This window comes from Periophthalmus magnuspinnatus, chromosome 6 (assembly GCF_009829125.3).
Source record: "Periophthalmus magnuspinnatus isolate fPerMag1 chromosome 6, fPerMag1.2.pri, whole genome shotgun sequence".
Classification (NCBI taxonomy): Eukaryota; Metazoa; Chordata; class Actinopteri; order Gobiiformes; family Gobiidae; genus Periophthalmus; species Periophthalmus magnuspinnatus.
Genome location: NC_047131.1, coordinates 24,369,363 through 24,384,899, shown reverse-complemented (window position 1 = coordinate 24,384,899; position 15,537 = coordinate 24,369,363). Strand labels below are relative to the sequence as shown.

The 15,537-nt window shown below is 39.1% G+C and overlaps 1 protein-coding gene across 1 annotated transcript in view; it reads right to left on the bottom strand.

Annotated features, from left to right (window-relative positions):
- The window catches only part of LOC117372851 (NT-3 growth factor receptor-like), a 46,739-nt gene that overhangs the window by 24,298 nt on the left and 6,904 nt on the right, over window positions 1–15,537 (bottom strand). Inside the window, exons 2-6 of the mRNA XM_055222429.1 lie at window positions 11,116–11,190; window positions 10,368–10,439; window positions 5,555–5,626; window positions 1,351–1,505; window positions 824–966 (exon numbers count right to left, since the gene is read on the bottom strand). Of these exons, the coding sequence (XP_055078404.1) occupies window positions 824–966; window positions 1,351–1,505; window positions 5,555–5,626; window positions 10,368–10,439; window positions 11,116–11,190 (517 nt within the window). The remainder of the gene's footprint in view (window positions 1–823; window positions 967–1,350; window positions 1,506–5,554; window positions 5,627–10,367; window positions 10,440–11,115; window positions 11,191–15,537) is intronic.

Below are 15,537 nucleotides of genomic sequence, written 5' to 3'. Positions count from 1 at the left end.
CTTAAAATATGGGTTTGTCGCTACAGGTGACTCACACGTGCAGAGTCCACTCTGCGTAATATGCGGGAAAAGCAAATGAGGCAATGAAACCTTCAAAATTGCTTCAGCACATGGAGACTAAGCACCTGGAATTAAAAGATAAGCCTTTAGAGTTTTTTGAAAGAAACTGCAGAGCAGACTAGACATAATCACACTGTGGGTGTCATTGTCTCTTGTCACTCCTCGATGGGACCACCTCATCCCAAAGAAACAAGAGCAGGGCTCCCACTGATTCAGCAGTATAGTGAGTTGTATTTTTTTATGCACTTAACTTATTTTTGCCATATTTATCTGCCACGTGTAGAAGGCTGGTCCGTGAAAATAAAACCTACATTATTCCATTACATTATTATTATACACAGTGTTATCTTCATTTTAGGTGTCAAAAAGTATTTGCGGCTCCCAGTGTTTTATTTTTCGTGGAAACTGGGTCCAAATGGCTCTTTGCGTGTTAAAGGTGTCCGACCTCTGATCTAGAATATAACTTATCATAATATAATTTAAACAGCAACAAAGCAAAATACTGAAATGGATAATGCTGCTCTGTTACACACAATAACAGTCTACTTGTGATGCACGTTAAGAGCTTCATTTAAGGAGCTGCTGTAAATAGTGTCCACAATACTCTTACTGAATTAGAATCAGCACTAGTGCACAGTCTAACACTCCTTCTTGCAGGCTAGTTTGAGTGTAACAGCCTTTTGATGATTGATGCAAACAGGCACATGTGTAAATAATGTAAGAGCTCGCTACAGCGTCCAGTGGAGCACGAGTGTGGAGGTACCTTTTGTATGTCGATAGACTGAAGTCCATGGACAGGCCAGTCCACCTCAGGTAACGGAGAACCTGTCCCATTACAGGTGGCAATGACACGGTCCCCCTCCACTACAGTCAGGTTGCTGTGGCTCACGCTGATATCTGGCAGCTCTGTGAGTGAGAGGAAGTCTGGTCAAATATAAATGAAGACAATGTATACAAAGTATGGCATAATTGACATTTAGTCTACTACAGCTGAATAAAAACTACAATAGGACATAATGAAACAAGTGTGGTTCTATCATTGAAGAGATAAGCATCATATTCTGAAGATTCATTCCTTATCCATTCCTCTTTATGGAACTGGGCACAGAGGAAAGATTTGTTTGTGAATGTAAACAGATTATAAAGGTCAGTAAAAAAAAAAAAGAAAAACAAGAAACAAAACTTTGCAAGTATCATCTTTACTGCCTCTACATGGGACATAATGACCTTTCTAACACTGAACTACACTAGCAAAAGCCCAACTCACATGAGCTTTATGTGTGAACTCACCACATCCACTGATGTTCATGTCCTGCAGTAGCATTTTCCCGTAGTCGTTTTCACAGTACAGCTCCTGACTGCCCAGCCCCGCCTCTCCTCTCTGTTGCCATAGCTGCAGCCAGCGGATGCCACAGCCACACTCAAACACCACGTCCTCCAAATGTCTGTAGACAACAAGTGATTTGATTAGTTCAACATTGACATCTGCAGGTTTAGAGTCATCAAAATGACAACACAATTCATTATGCAGGCAAGGCGCTCAGTGATCAGGATGGTGCGCTGTTTTCTTCTTTGCTTTGAATGACATGGACCACTCTGCAATTCAATACAAGTAATGAATACACACTTCTCCTACTAAAACACTGAAAATTGTGGATTAGGCTACACAGGTTTGAGTGACAGGCTCAGAGATGGCACTCTGTGTGGCTGCCTGTAGTTAATATTTTACATGCCAATCAATCAATGATTATATATGGTATTTGTTAATCTTTGTTTTTTGCCTTATTATGCATGTATTATTTGTGTATTGTAAAGCAATTGTTGAACATGTGAAGTATTTACTAAAACCCTTCTGACCAGACTCCCACATATACCAGACTGTAAGAACTGAGCTGAGTGGTTGGACGTCCTTTGTTTAACTGCCTTAGGCTTCACATGTGGCCCTGGTTTAAATCAAATCTATTCTTTTAACTTCAAAGATTATCTGTGGAGCTAAAGATTGGGCATCTGAAGAAGCTATAGTATACTATAAAAAATCTGATAAGTGCTAGACTGTATCAGACTTATGTCCCAAAATAGTCCACATAAAAACGGCTACTAAAGAAAGACAATGATAAACAACACTTTAATTGCCATTTGAACAATGTTGCAGTTGAACTGAAGTAATTTACAAAAAAATGATGCTTTATGTCTACACCCTACACCTGTATTGCACTTTACTTACACATTCATACTAAGCAAGTTGAGTGAAGTGTGTTGCTTGAGCACACAACGGCACAGCTTGGTTTGAGCTCCGACCTTCAAATTGTCGTCTCAATTTCAATTTGACCATCAGAATACATATTTACACACACAACACAACCCTATGACAGAGGAGTAACTTCAAGACACAGCCCACTCCATTCAGGTTTTGTGGACAACATAATCCACAGTACATTATTGGTACGGGGCACTTCCATAAATCCAGCCCTAACTATCAGCGGTGCTAACACGGCTACATTTACTCCATAGACCGCTGTTATATTTACGGCCTTTGTCCTGGGCTGATATATACACACACAGCAGCATCTCCTCTCGAGTGGCTCTGCTTTGGGGGTCCCACCCATCATCCTGACAGCCATCTCCACCGCTGGACCCCTCTCATGTCACTATCTGCAGCTGTGGACATGTTTGTGACGCTGAGAATTATAGAGCAGTGAAGGACGAGGAAGGAGCTGCATTATTCTTACTGCCACCAAACAAGAGGTTTCATATGTGAGATGATCGTGTTGTTGACAGGAAGACGGTGATGCATGGCTGGACTGAAGATGACTATATACTCAGGGGAACACAATATATATAAGCCCACACTGAAACAGAACATACTGGGCACACAGAAGTAGTCACAGAATACAATACACAGCTCAATCTTTGCAATGTTACTAATCTCTCTAATTTCACAAATGTGCAGAAGATTTTTCGTGCATATTTATATAAAATACACACTCTATAATATGCTCCTTGATCAGGTTAACAAGAGTCAATAGATCTCATAGTTTATTTTGGTTACTTTCAATTAGTAGCTATTACTAGTTTTCTTTGCCTCTCGGTGATCAAATCTGTCAGCAACACGTGCAAAAATGGATGCCTGTTGGGTATTTACAGAGGAGTATATGTGTGTAGCATCTTGGGGGCATGTTGTGATGAATGCTTCCTACAGCCTACACTGTGTATGAGTGCACTAGTCATAAACACGGATATGGCAAGCTCCCAGATCAATAGGTGCATTATTAGTCCTCCCACCACAAGTTTGATAAATAGAACAAACTGGATTTGTCTGCAGAAGGAAAAACCCACAGGACTCAAATAGAAGTAATATCAAGCTGTAAAGCAAAACATAATACATCGAAAGATCTACCTATATATCAAGAAAATAATTTCTTTTTGCAAAAAAAAACAAAAAACAACTTAATTTAAGATTTATAATAAAACACAGGGTTCACACTTCATGCCAGCTGAGTCGGAGAAGGCGCAAGGAAGAAAGTGTGTGACAAATTGCACCTTGCTCAGATGTTAATAATCACACTGTACAGCTGCATGGTTTCTGCAAGGGTACGGGCCTCCTTAATAAATGCAGCAGGGGGCACTATTTGGGTGGGCAGTCTAAACAGTCCACATGAGGTTAATTGATTATGGCGTATTATTCACTCACAAATTGATAGTAAAAAGTCAACAGGTTTGACCAAAAGGATTCTAAAAATACAGAATTTATCATGACCCATCATGAGATTTTTTTCTGTATTTCTAATGAGCAGCTATACCTGCTCCTACATACTCCAGCAGCAGTCTTGTCCTAGTCCTTTCTACAAGCTGGCAATCACATGTCCTAACCATGACCCCACACATTCCCACACTTCTCTGTTCTCTCCGCCCACAACTTAGACTTACCTTGTTATCTACAAGGGAAATTATTTGGACACAGCAGCTCACACATCACAATATAATATTATAACAAAGAGCAACACAGTAAATACAAAATATATCTCTGCTAAATCCCCTCCCTGAACCGCCACCTTAACGTGGTGGAGGGGTTTGAGTGCCCGAATGATCTTGGGAGCTATGTTGTCAGGGGCTTCATGCCCCTGGTAGGGTCACCCATGGCAAACAAGTCCTGGGGGATGGGTCAGACTAAGAGCGGTTCAGAAGTCCGTCATGACGAGTAAAAAGTAAGGCCAGCTATGTCGCCCAAACCTGGCCCACCCATGGAGCCGCGGTGGGTGCTCGACGCAAGCCCCCCACGACTGATCACCATCTGATGGTGAGGTGGATCTGCTGGAGGAGGAGGAAGCTGGACAGACCTGGCAGACCCAAGCATATTGTGAGGGTCTGTTGGGAACGTCATCCAAGTCCCCACATCCCGGGGAAGTTGGGGACATGGATTCTGAGTGAGCCATGCCACTTGTAGCTGTGGTCATAAGGTCTGTGGTGCTTGCCACGGCAGCAACCCCCGAACCGATGGTGGACACTGGGAGGGTGGGATGCCGTCAGGGTGAAGAACAAGTCCTATCAAGCTTTGTTGGCTTGTGGGACTCCTAAGGCAGCTGTACCAAGCAAGTACCAACAGGCCAAGCGTGCCGTGGAGTATCGGCCTCAAAGAGATTCGGCAAACGTCTCAGGGGGGAAGCAATGCTTCACCAACACTGTTCACAGCGCAGGCAGAGAGCTGCTGACCTCGACTGGGTATGTTGTCAGACGATGGAAGGAACACTTTGAGGATCTCCTCAATCCCACTGTCACGTCTTCCGAGGAGGAAGCAAAGACTGGGGACCCGGAGGCAGACTCATCCATCATCCTGGCTGAAGTCACTGAGTCCTCGGTGGCAAGGCTCCGGGCTGGACAAGATCCATCCATCTGCTGTTTGCAGGTGATGTTGTCCTGGTGGCTTCATCGAGCCAGGACCTGCAGCAGGCACTGGGGCGGTGAGTGGCCGAGTGTGAAGCGGCTGGGATGAGAATCAGCTCCTCCAAATCCGAGGCCATGGTTCTTGACTGGGAAGTGGTGGCTTGCCCTCTCCAGGTGGGTGGTGAGTCCTTTCCTCAAGTGGAGGAGTTCAAATTTTTACTGTTTTTTACTATTACTATGTGATGCTGAAATCCCATGCCTATCACCAATCAAGAAAATAAAATGGTAGAATGAAGTACAGAGCAGTGGCTGTATGCCGGTGGCGGTGAAAAAGGGGGTTGATCGGCAATATAATTTTTTGAAAATAAGCGATTCAAAAATTGTTCACGCAGGAATCACTCCAAATATAAGTTTTAGCGGGTATATGAAAAGGGGAAATAACTATAACATGGTTAAAGGTCTGCTTTCAGAGAAACCTTAACCTTGCACAGATAAAGTTACATAGCAATTAATATTACAATAGACAAAAAAAACAAACAAACATGTCTAAAATACAATATACACAAGGTTCTCCAAATGCAGTACAATGTTACATGTAGAAAACGTTACTTACAGTTCTAAAAGCTGCAGCTGATCGAAGACCTGCCATGACAATGTGGTCAGCATGGGGTTCTTCGATAAGTTTCTGAGGGAAGAAAAATATCAAAATACAATCAGTAAATAGATGTTTAATGTATCTTTAAATATTGAACCAGGTATCTCCACTTAATTTAGTGTTTAAAATGATCTCTTTTGATTTAGCCAATTTATATGAGTAGAAAGATATTTCAATCATTTCCCCATGGTGTTACGTAAATAATAGAAAACAGAATGTACAGTATGTATTGCTTCACAGTTCCTTCATAATTGTCCTGGTCAGATATGACTCAGTTTTCCTGTAAATGTGAGTCTCACAAATATCGCATGTGTTTCCATGACAACATGAAGCCTTGGAGAGGAGCTGAATCCAGGCAGCTTCATTGTATTTTTACAGTGTAATTTCAGTATTTTGGACTCTATATATGAACAGTGAGCAGCTGACAGGCAGAAAATCCCCCTGGGAGACAAGATTCTCACAGGTTTAACAGTAGGCTAATTTTGGTTAACTAAAATAAGTATGTAGTACATCAGTATGTTAGGTACATAGGTATTTCAGGACTAAGTGTAAATAACAAACCGGAGATATTTTGTTCCACAGTAATGAGAGTGGAGATCACTTCCATTCAAGCTGCCTCTGATTTTAAATGAAAACACATTAGTATGGATGTGTCCATGCCTGTGAACATGCAGATGTGTCCTTTACAAAGGTCAACCTGGCTACAATAATGCACATTTAAACCAAGCACATCGCGCCTCTGTTATACTCTCTCCTATCAGCGCTCAGCAAATTACTCATGAACATATGGAGGTCACAAACTGGACGCACACAGGCCCATGTGATAGTGTAAGCTGCTGGTGTGAGGTACATGCGTACCAATGTGTGTGATATATTTTTCCAGAAATGACCAAAATCATCCCTATATGAAGGCCTTCAATTATCAGCCATTGACTTGTTTAAACTAAAACCAAAGGTATTATTTTATTATTATTTTATTAATTTAGTAATCCATCCTTGTTTGCTTAATCCATTTAGATGTGTCCAAATAAAACATGTATGCTCCTCAACTCACCCTCTCGTCTTTATTTTCCCTCCTGGAAAACATTTCATACTAAAAGCTTATTTAGAATAAAAGTATTATCTAACTGTGAGCATCTCATGTGTTTAAGGAACTTGACTATTATATTACTTATTACCAAAAGGCTAGAAAGAAAGATAAAGGGTAGAATATAGAAACACTCACACAAATATAACTGGTGATGTATAACATAGACCTTGTGTCTGAAAGTTGAGATCATGTTAGAGTGAGATCGACAGCAAACTTTACAGAGTTTTGAAACTGTAATGAGCTATTTTTCACTTTACAAAGACTTTTCAAAACCAGGGCTAGTTCTGAGTTGAGCTATGTGAAATAGAGAAGATAAAACCAAACCCGTCACATGTGAGCAGACAGCAGGCTCTCCATTCACCATACACACTCCCATTCGTCAAGCTGTCTGTGCGTTACCATGGTGATTGTCAGATATCAGCGCCAAGCCAAAGAAATGACTTTAATTATAACCTAATGAGAGCTGCTCCATCACACTGTGAGCGTGTCGCCATGTTTAACACAGCTCCATGGTTAATGTGCTGCCAGGCTAAAAGGGTCATGCTAATAATGGCATTCAGATTAGTCAGGGTCCCATTGGCCTCCTGTCCACCAGAGCACAGGTACTGCATGACACCATTGCATCATCATATTGGCTAAATTATTTCACAGCCTGTGTTGAGGAGTGAAAGAATATTCCTGCTCCAGTCATGTAATGCAAGTACACTTGTTGAGCAAAGCATCTTTAGAATTAGCCTTATTACTGTCATTGCCAAACAAAAACTCTATTAAGGAAAGTGGAAAAGTTTAGGGGAAAGTTTACTTGTCCTCTTACCCATTGGTTTGATAAGAAATTAGATGAATTAATTAATTAAAAAATGAATAATTTTAAATAAAATATTATAACTTTTGAGAAGGAAATAGAAAAAGAATTTGACAAGCTGTCTATTTGCCCTAATTTCCAAAGTTCTGACGTATAGAGACTTGCAGACAAAAATTAAGAAAAAACAAGCCACATATTAAATCTGTTTTATAGCATTGATGGAGAAACTGAAACTCCTAATCCTTAACTCACCCACACAGTCATATTATAGAAGACTCTGTCCATGCCCAGCTGAGCACCTACATCTCCAAACCTGTGTGCTCTGTTATGGATGGACTCTCCTGTTGTTTGAGTGTTGTACAGTGCTGAGCTGTCATGAATGGATGAGTACAACTATTTCTCTGCTTCCTGGTCTTGCTTGTCTCTGTCTGATTGCAGCTCATCTGAAGCTGATTCCTGCAGCGTGTGATGTAACTGTCTTTATTATTCATAGACTACTTCATCAGTATTCCTCTCAGCGCACAAACCCACAAGACTGAACATATTTCTCAAATCATTTCTTTTCTCTTTCTGTTTGATCTGGACAGTCACTGGTCACTGCTGTGGTCTGCTGCTTGTACCAACAGAGCTTAGAAAGACTATAGTGGAATCAGTGTAAATATATGCATCATAAGAAGATTCAAATGAGCCTCTTGAATAAATCTTTCACTTCCTGTGCAAGACGGCAGGCAGAAAGACCATCTGTGCTTGACACTTTCCTGTCTGCTCCAGTGCTGCTAAAATACAAAAGTAACTGTAACTATATGCACTTTTAGTCACTTTTCTAGGTGTACTTTTTATAGCAGTACTGAGTCATTTATCAAGTGCTAGTCCCCTAAACCTAGTTATTTTATTACTTACAATGCTTACCATTTACTTACATACTTATAATCATTTTGTGCTTTTAATTCAAATGTAGTAAAATAATTTAAAATAAACTTTTCCATAGTATATATTTCAAAATGTACTGATGAGTGTTTTGCTGGGGTTGGACATATACATAGCTCCCAACATCCCTCCCACCACCACGGTAGTTTTGATGAGTATTTTTATCTCCTCTTTAAACCCTGCATGGTTCTATTATCAGTAATGGCACAGACACGCAAACAGAATGAGTCCTGTCTATTCTGAGCTGTGTGACTGGGCCCGGAGCTGGAGTGTCAGTAATTACATCTGTCAGTGTGTGGCTGACTGTGGGTGTGCTTCACCTACCATCCCACCATCCTTCTCAACAACTGCTGCGACTTTGAAAAACAACCATCATAAGAAACCATTTATCACATACTGCCATGTTGAACTAAAGTAAGTCCAGAGAAAGTATGCCAAGCATATGGAGATTTGACCCTCACAGACAAAATGCTTCTGGAAACATCAACACAAGTAGATCCATGTTGGTGCCAAAGGTTGGCAAATGACTGTTCTGAAACATTACAGAGCCACTCAGGCATAACATGACGGCCAACTAATTGTAGAATTTATATGATGGTAACTTACCTAACTTACCTTTTGAACTGAACTGGACCATACAGTTTTTTTTTCACATTATTGCTACAGATATTGATATGATTAAATTGGACTTATTCAAAATAAAATTGGCATTTTGAATCCTAACAGTAAGCTCGAGGATTCAAACCTGATTCACAAACTGTGTGTTTGTTAATCTGACCTGAAAAAAGACATTTGCAGGCGCTTGCTTGTTTGAGTGAATGAAAAATGTTTCCTAGCAACACTGTGCGGCACAAGAGTGTACAAAGAGAGAAACAAACACCATCTGCCCACTTCCTGCTGTTCAGGAAGCAGAAGCAGCAACAAGATGGCCGCCCTTGTGTGAAGCCGGCTCAGACCCTGGTTGGTTAGTTCTCCTTGGAAACACTTAGCATAGACCTGTGTATTATATTGACTCCATATTTCTAATTTTTGATGGATGCATATGAAAATCTCAGTGAACTGTTAACCACTATCTTAACCCTAAGTTCAAAGCTATTAACAAAAGCAATAGAGTCTATGAATGTAACATAGGGGTCATCAGTTCTAAATAGTTTTCTTTTAATGTGCTAAGTGAAGTTTTGACCACACCATATTCGTACTATATAATCTCCAAGATTATCTGTAAGAATCCACTTCAAAACATCAACAATATATAATTTTAATTCAGATGAGCATCAAGATGTACACTGAAATGGAATCTGGGCTCCATATTCAAGATTAAAATCATAATGAAAATGAATGCAGAGCTACAAAACAAAACCAATCTCAGTAATTTAAATAAACATCAAAACAAATGATATTGTTCTTGATTGATTCCTGCAGCTCTCACAGGGCTCCTCACCTTGAGCCCATTAAACACAAGGACAACCGTAGCTGTGTAGAATATCAATCTGATCACAAAGGCACAGTGCACATACAAAAGCCTCAGAGGGTCATTTGCCGCAACATCGCCCACAGTATTTCAGGTGTCCTCCCAAATGCCCTTCACCCTCTGACCCACCTTTGGCCTGGTAGTAGAAACTGCTTTTAAGAGCCTTACTAGTCATTTCACAAACTGATAGAGTAAACCAACCAGACAAATGTGATATGTAACTTGTTAAAGTTTCTAGAAAGTTTCATTTCAAGAAAAGGACTAGGACTTTTTAATTTTCACTGGAAAGAGTGATGTATGCCCAATTGATATGTTTGATAGTTTGCTGGTTAGGAAAAGTGATATATGCCTTTTGCTTGGAAGGAGAATTTCTCCCTGAAATCTCTTAGATTTGGGTGGAGATGATATGTAATATTGTTCATATATATTGGCTTAGGTCTAATGTAAGGAGTGACAATGCTGCCCTTGTTATGGTACTTACATGTAGTGTAGCTGAGGGTTCTTGGAGAAGACCCGAGCTTGAAGGTAATGTAGGTTGCTCCTTGTGATGGTTCTGTGGCATAAACAAAAAAAGATGTTAGCAACATCACTGTAAGAGGTGAATTACATTTTTTATTCTCAGAATACTTTTAGCTGCAATTTAAAACCATCACAATTTTTAATTTCATTTTGTAAGTCATGAAGTGTAATTAATAATTAAAATAGGAGAATACATGAATAAATGTATGTGTCTAATGCATTTCTACCAATGTGAGTTCACCACATCAACCTGCTGTAACTGTAATGAGGAGCTGTTAATTAGGAGACTCTCACAGAAAGCACAGGGGCAAAACTAGCAGACAAACTCACATGAGAAAATCTTTGAAATATGTCAACTCTTAAAGTTTATGTGGCAGGTTTTCATGTTTTTCTGATTATTACTTAGTTTGGTGGAATACTATATGTAGTAAATATTTATCATAGCATTACATGAGTCAATTTGAACAGAAAAGTAGAAAAAACAAACAAAAAAACCCAAGCAAACAAAAAAATATATACGAATAGAGGAAGTAGGGCTGAGTTGTAAAAAGTTATCCATGCCATCAATACGGAAAATGCCCGTTTAAAAAAAATTTGAGGCTAGGGGAAAACATGGCAAGATTTCTAGCGATATCTTGTTATGATGTTAACTATGTTTTAGTAAATGTATAGTTTAATCTTTTATATGCACTTTAACATTGTAAACTCACAGTCGCTGCAGACCGGTGTACAGCTCCATGTCTACATCTCTCAGCGTCTGCAGACCAGTCCAGTTCTCTATGTATCTATGGACAGAGAACACATGGATCAGACAGGCTGTCAATTATGCACTTTCAGTGCTAAGATTCCTGGGTTTGGCAACACTGTTATGCAGCCAATAGCATAGATCACGGGCCGGATGTCAAAGTCATTGCAGCGAGCAGTCGATATTATTCTTGAAAACAAAACTCTAAAATTAATTCTACTACATTTCCAAAATAACATTACCCTTACAGCATTTCATATTTTCTGAAAAAGAAATCCAATTCCAGTTTCCATATTTCTCCAAATGACTCCACTTTTACGACAGTGATATTGAATACAGACATAAACACCAATATTACAATAGAAGTGAATAATACAAACTTCTTTCTCTAAACATAAGCGTGACTGTAGATTACAGATGGGCTGACGAGGACATGTCTGCACCGGAGCAGACTCAGTGGAGCGTGCTCATTGATTGTGGGTTATTTTTTACCTGACACAGCTTCTGTTTCCCCCAAGGCCCACAGACTTACAGCCTAATCAAATGAGATCAATCAAATTAGACATCTAAATACCCATTTAGACACCAGTTAGCAGTCTCCTCACACAAACTACACACCCGGCACATTTTACTTCAGATGCTTGTACAAACACACTACAGCTGCTGTCAAGTCTTAAAATAAGGTTAAACTAAATAAATAAATACACTAATCTTGCGATTTCTTTTATTTATTTATTTATTTATTTAAAAGCAGAAGGTTCTTTGACATGAAAACTTGTTTCTTGTGTTAGGGAGATAACAAACCAAATATTGCTTTTGTTTTGGGGGGGAATTCTGCTGTATAAGAATGAAAATAAACCTATTAGTTTAAAAGTGCACCATGTACCTTTTCTGGTGAATAGTGTGCCACATGCTTGTCTCCACAGAAAGTTCTCCTTGAATGTTTCGCACTATGGCATAAAACTTATTTATCTTGCATTTATTAAATTGTTTTATTACTCAAAACAACTTGAAATACATGTATTCTTACTGTGAGCAGGGTCGCCTGTCTCTTTAACTTGGTCTTGTCACCTGCTTGTCTTTATGAGATAGACATGTTTAATGCCATAGTGTGGAACATTCCAGGGAAAGGCAGAATGTCTTTATCTGTGGAAAAATGACCTTTAAGTTATAGCAAGGTAAAATATCAAGTTAAACCACCATGGATTAGTCCCCTTTTGGCCTTTGCATTAGTGGATTGCAATAATTTGAAATATTAAGTTTGAGAACAGGTTAAAGTAGATCCAATTATCAAAATAAACTATGAATACTAGTTCTGTCAGCACACTATTGCAAGTAGTAGTATAGTAGTATAGTATAAACTATTCAGAGATGTCAACTTTTAAGGTTAAAAAGTTTACATTCTGTGTTGATTGTAACCTTTATCCTCTACATCCCTCTATCAATGTCCTTTCTGTATGCTCACAATATGTGTCAATATGTCTTGTAAATGCTTTCACACTTTTGTCTCAGTATATAATGAATCTTGAATCTCAATTTCAGCTTCCTACGTCTTCAGTCATCGCATGTGTTTACACCAGGAGAGTGTTGGACAAGAAAGCAGAGATGCAGAAAGCAGGGAATGAGTCTTATGAGCTGAGATTGTAGCACTGTGAGGTGTGAAGGCCTGAATTGATTGCAGTGTTTGGTTTCATGCACATTAAATATTCATGTGGCTGCATTTACTAAAGGGCCAACAGAGGGAGGGAGAGAGAGAGAGGTAGTGGGTTCATGTGAGTGATCCTCTCCTGTTTAGTGTGTTACTACTGGCCACAGTGAAAGCCAATGTACATCAGCATATTAGTCTATACCATAAAAAAGTAAAAACATGGATACATTTTTTTCACCAATATTACAGCTGTTATTATTTAAAGCAGATATGTGGCAGTTCTATCCGAAGTAGCCTTTTTACTTATTTATCCCACAAACCCACAATACATCCACTTAATGTTGAAGGAACAGCCTTAGTGCAACACAAGCGCCTCCACTGAAGAAGCAGCAGATAAATATATATTGTGGCCGGTGGCTGGTCGCTATGGCAACAGACCACTCTGCGTCCGTGTAGCTCGACGCTCTCACTTTGTATTCAGAAGCATGACACACTGAGAGGAGGCAGTCCAGGCCTCCATCACATAGAGGAGATCTGCATTGGGCAACTATAGAAAAAGACATGATGGCTTAGGTTAGATCAGCTAGTGTACAGTCAGGGCCAGAGAGAGCACAACACAAGAAGAGTTATACAAGAAGAGATAAAGGCACATAGCACAACTTCTAGTGTTCAGTTTTGGTTCAGCAAAGAAGACTTGACAAATCCAAAATGTCAAACAAACAATTCACTTTCTACATGACTGTCGGACACGTCCAACAGACACAAAGAGCGGAAAAGGGGCACTTGGTCTGAATTTTGTGATAAGTTCTATTTGACAAATCAGGGAACATGTAATGTAATGATTGAATAGTATACTAAACAGTATCAGTAGGTGTGGCTATTTAACAGTAAAATGAAAGTATATTGAAGTGGTAAAAATAATTTAGTAAATAAATCATTGCCTGAAAACAATCCCTATGGGAACCCAAAGAACTTAAGCCTGCATTGTTCACGATTTTATCACAATTCATGTAGCTAGTATATTTATATATGTCATTAAGAGGTAATTAAAGCTATTGACTGCTCCTAAGAGTTCAAACTACAATTGGTTAAATGCACCTGTCACTCAGTCGAAGCATGACAGAGCCAGATGAGAAGGAAAAACGAGTGAAGAAATGAGTTGAGTATAGAGCTGTAATGAACAGAAAAGCATTGAATCATTATATGAAATGAGGATATCACAAAAAATTACTACAGGTATCAGATCATAATACAAATGTTATCATCATAACGCTCCTGCTTGGGCGGTCAGGATTGCTCAAAATGCTGGACCAGCAAAATCTGCCTTTACTGGGAATAAGACTGGTTTGTTGAGCCGAGTAATTGGAATCAGAATCAAAAACAGATAACTTTATTCATTCATTCCAAAAGGGCAATTCAGTTCAGACGTGAAGAATAGAAACAATGACAACAGTGTCACTTTAATCAGTGTAGGTTCAGCAGGACCTCTAGGTTAAAAAGCAGAAGCTAAAAGTGCTGCTGTCAAATAAAACAAATAAGGTCCAGACATCATAAATCAGTGATAAAGCTAGCCCACTCTATGCTACAGACCACTGAATTTAAAAAAGTGATGGCTGCTGGAATAAATGAGTGTGAGTTTGTTTTTTAGCTGGGGGCAAAATAGCGCCTCCCGGAGGGCATTAGGAAGATCTCCTGCTTAAGGTTGTGGCCATCATGGTGGCCTAATACGCATTTAGCTTTGCGGACCACTTGCCTGATCCACAGGGCATCTAAGCAGGACATCTGTGCACCTATGATTTTGCAACTGATCTTCACAACGCTGTTCAAGCTGTTCTTATCTTTAACAGACAGTTTGTAGAACCAGCAAATAAAAGGCAAGGTTAATAAAGAAACAATAAAAATGATAAAGAATGGGCTTAAAATAAACAAAATAAACATATTTAGTTAAAAGATTGATTTGCAGTTGTCATTTTTTTGTTATGGCATCAATTTTTATGTGACATTTTAGAGTCAAACAGAGTCAAGATATGGCAATTTTAACTTCCTTCCCATAAACAGTACTAGTATTGTTCCAAGGATTCCTCTGAAAGTCGAACATTTATATCTAGGAGACTGTTATCACACAATTCTGTAAAGTCTGACAGGACTCTGCCATAGCCCATTTTAACATGATTAAAACACCAAAATGGAGCCTCAAGAGGAAAGAAGATCGCCAGCAGACTGTGCCATTTTGGACTGTCTCTGTGTCTAAAAAGGGCAGGGAAATTATTAAACAGTTTATGGTGCATACTAGGATTCATAAACAGAGGAGAATATGTGATTCATTGTCATCTATTGTTTAGAAAAGGACTGTGAGCTAAATAAATCAGGACGCAAACATCTAAACCAGGCCTATATACAAAGAAGACCAAATATATTACTAAAGCAAGTTTAAATTAGAGCTAATCTTGTGTGTCACTGTGTCACTGTGGTTTAATTATTGTTGTTTATTGGTTTAGCTAGTTCATTCTGATTTAAAATAAACTAACTCTGTTTTTCATGTTTTTAAGTAAGGTATAAGGTATTAAAATGCAGATCATTATAACCTAGTCTATGTATAAGAGCCTAACCATATGAAACCCTTTATTTACCCTTTTTTTTTAAAATTGGTGACATTATAAAGCTCAGGATCATACACATGGGATTTTCATTCATTCAAACATTTTCTAACTGTTGCTTGGTGTCTGACCAGTAATGTAA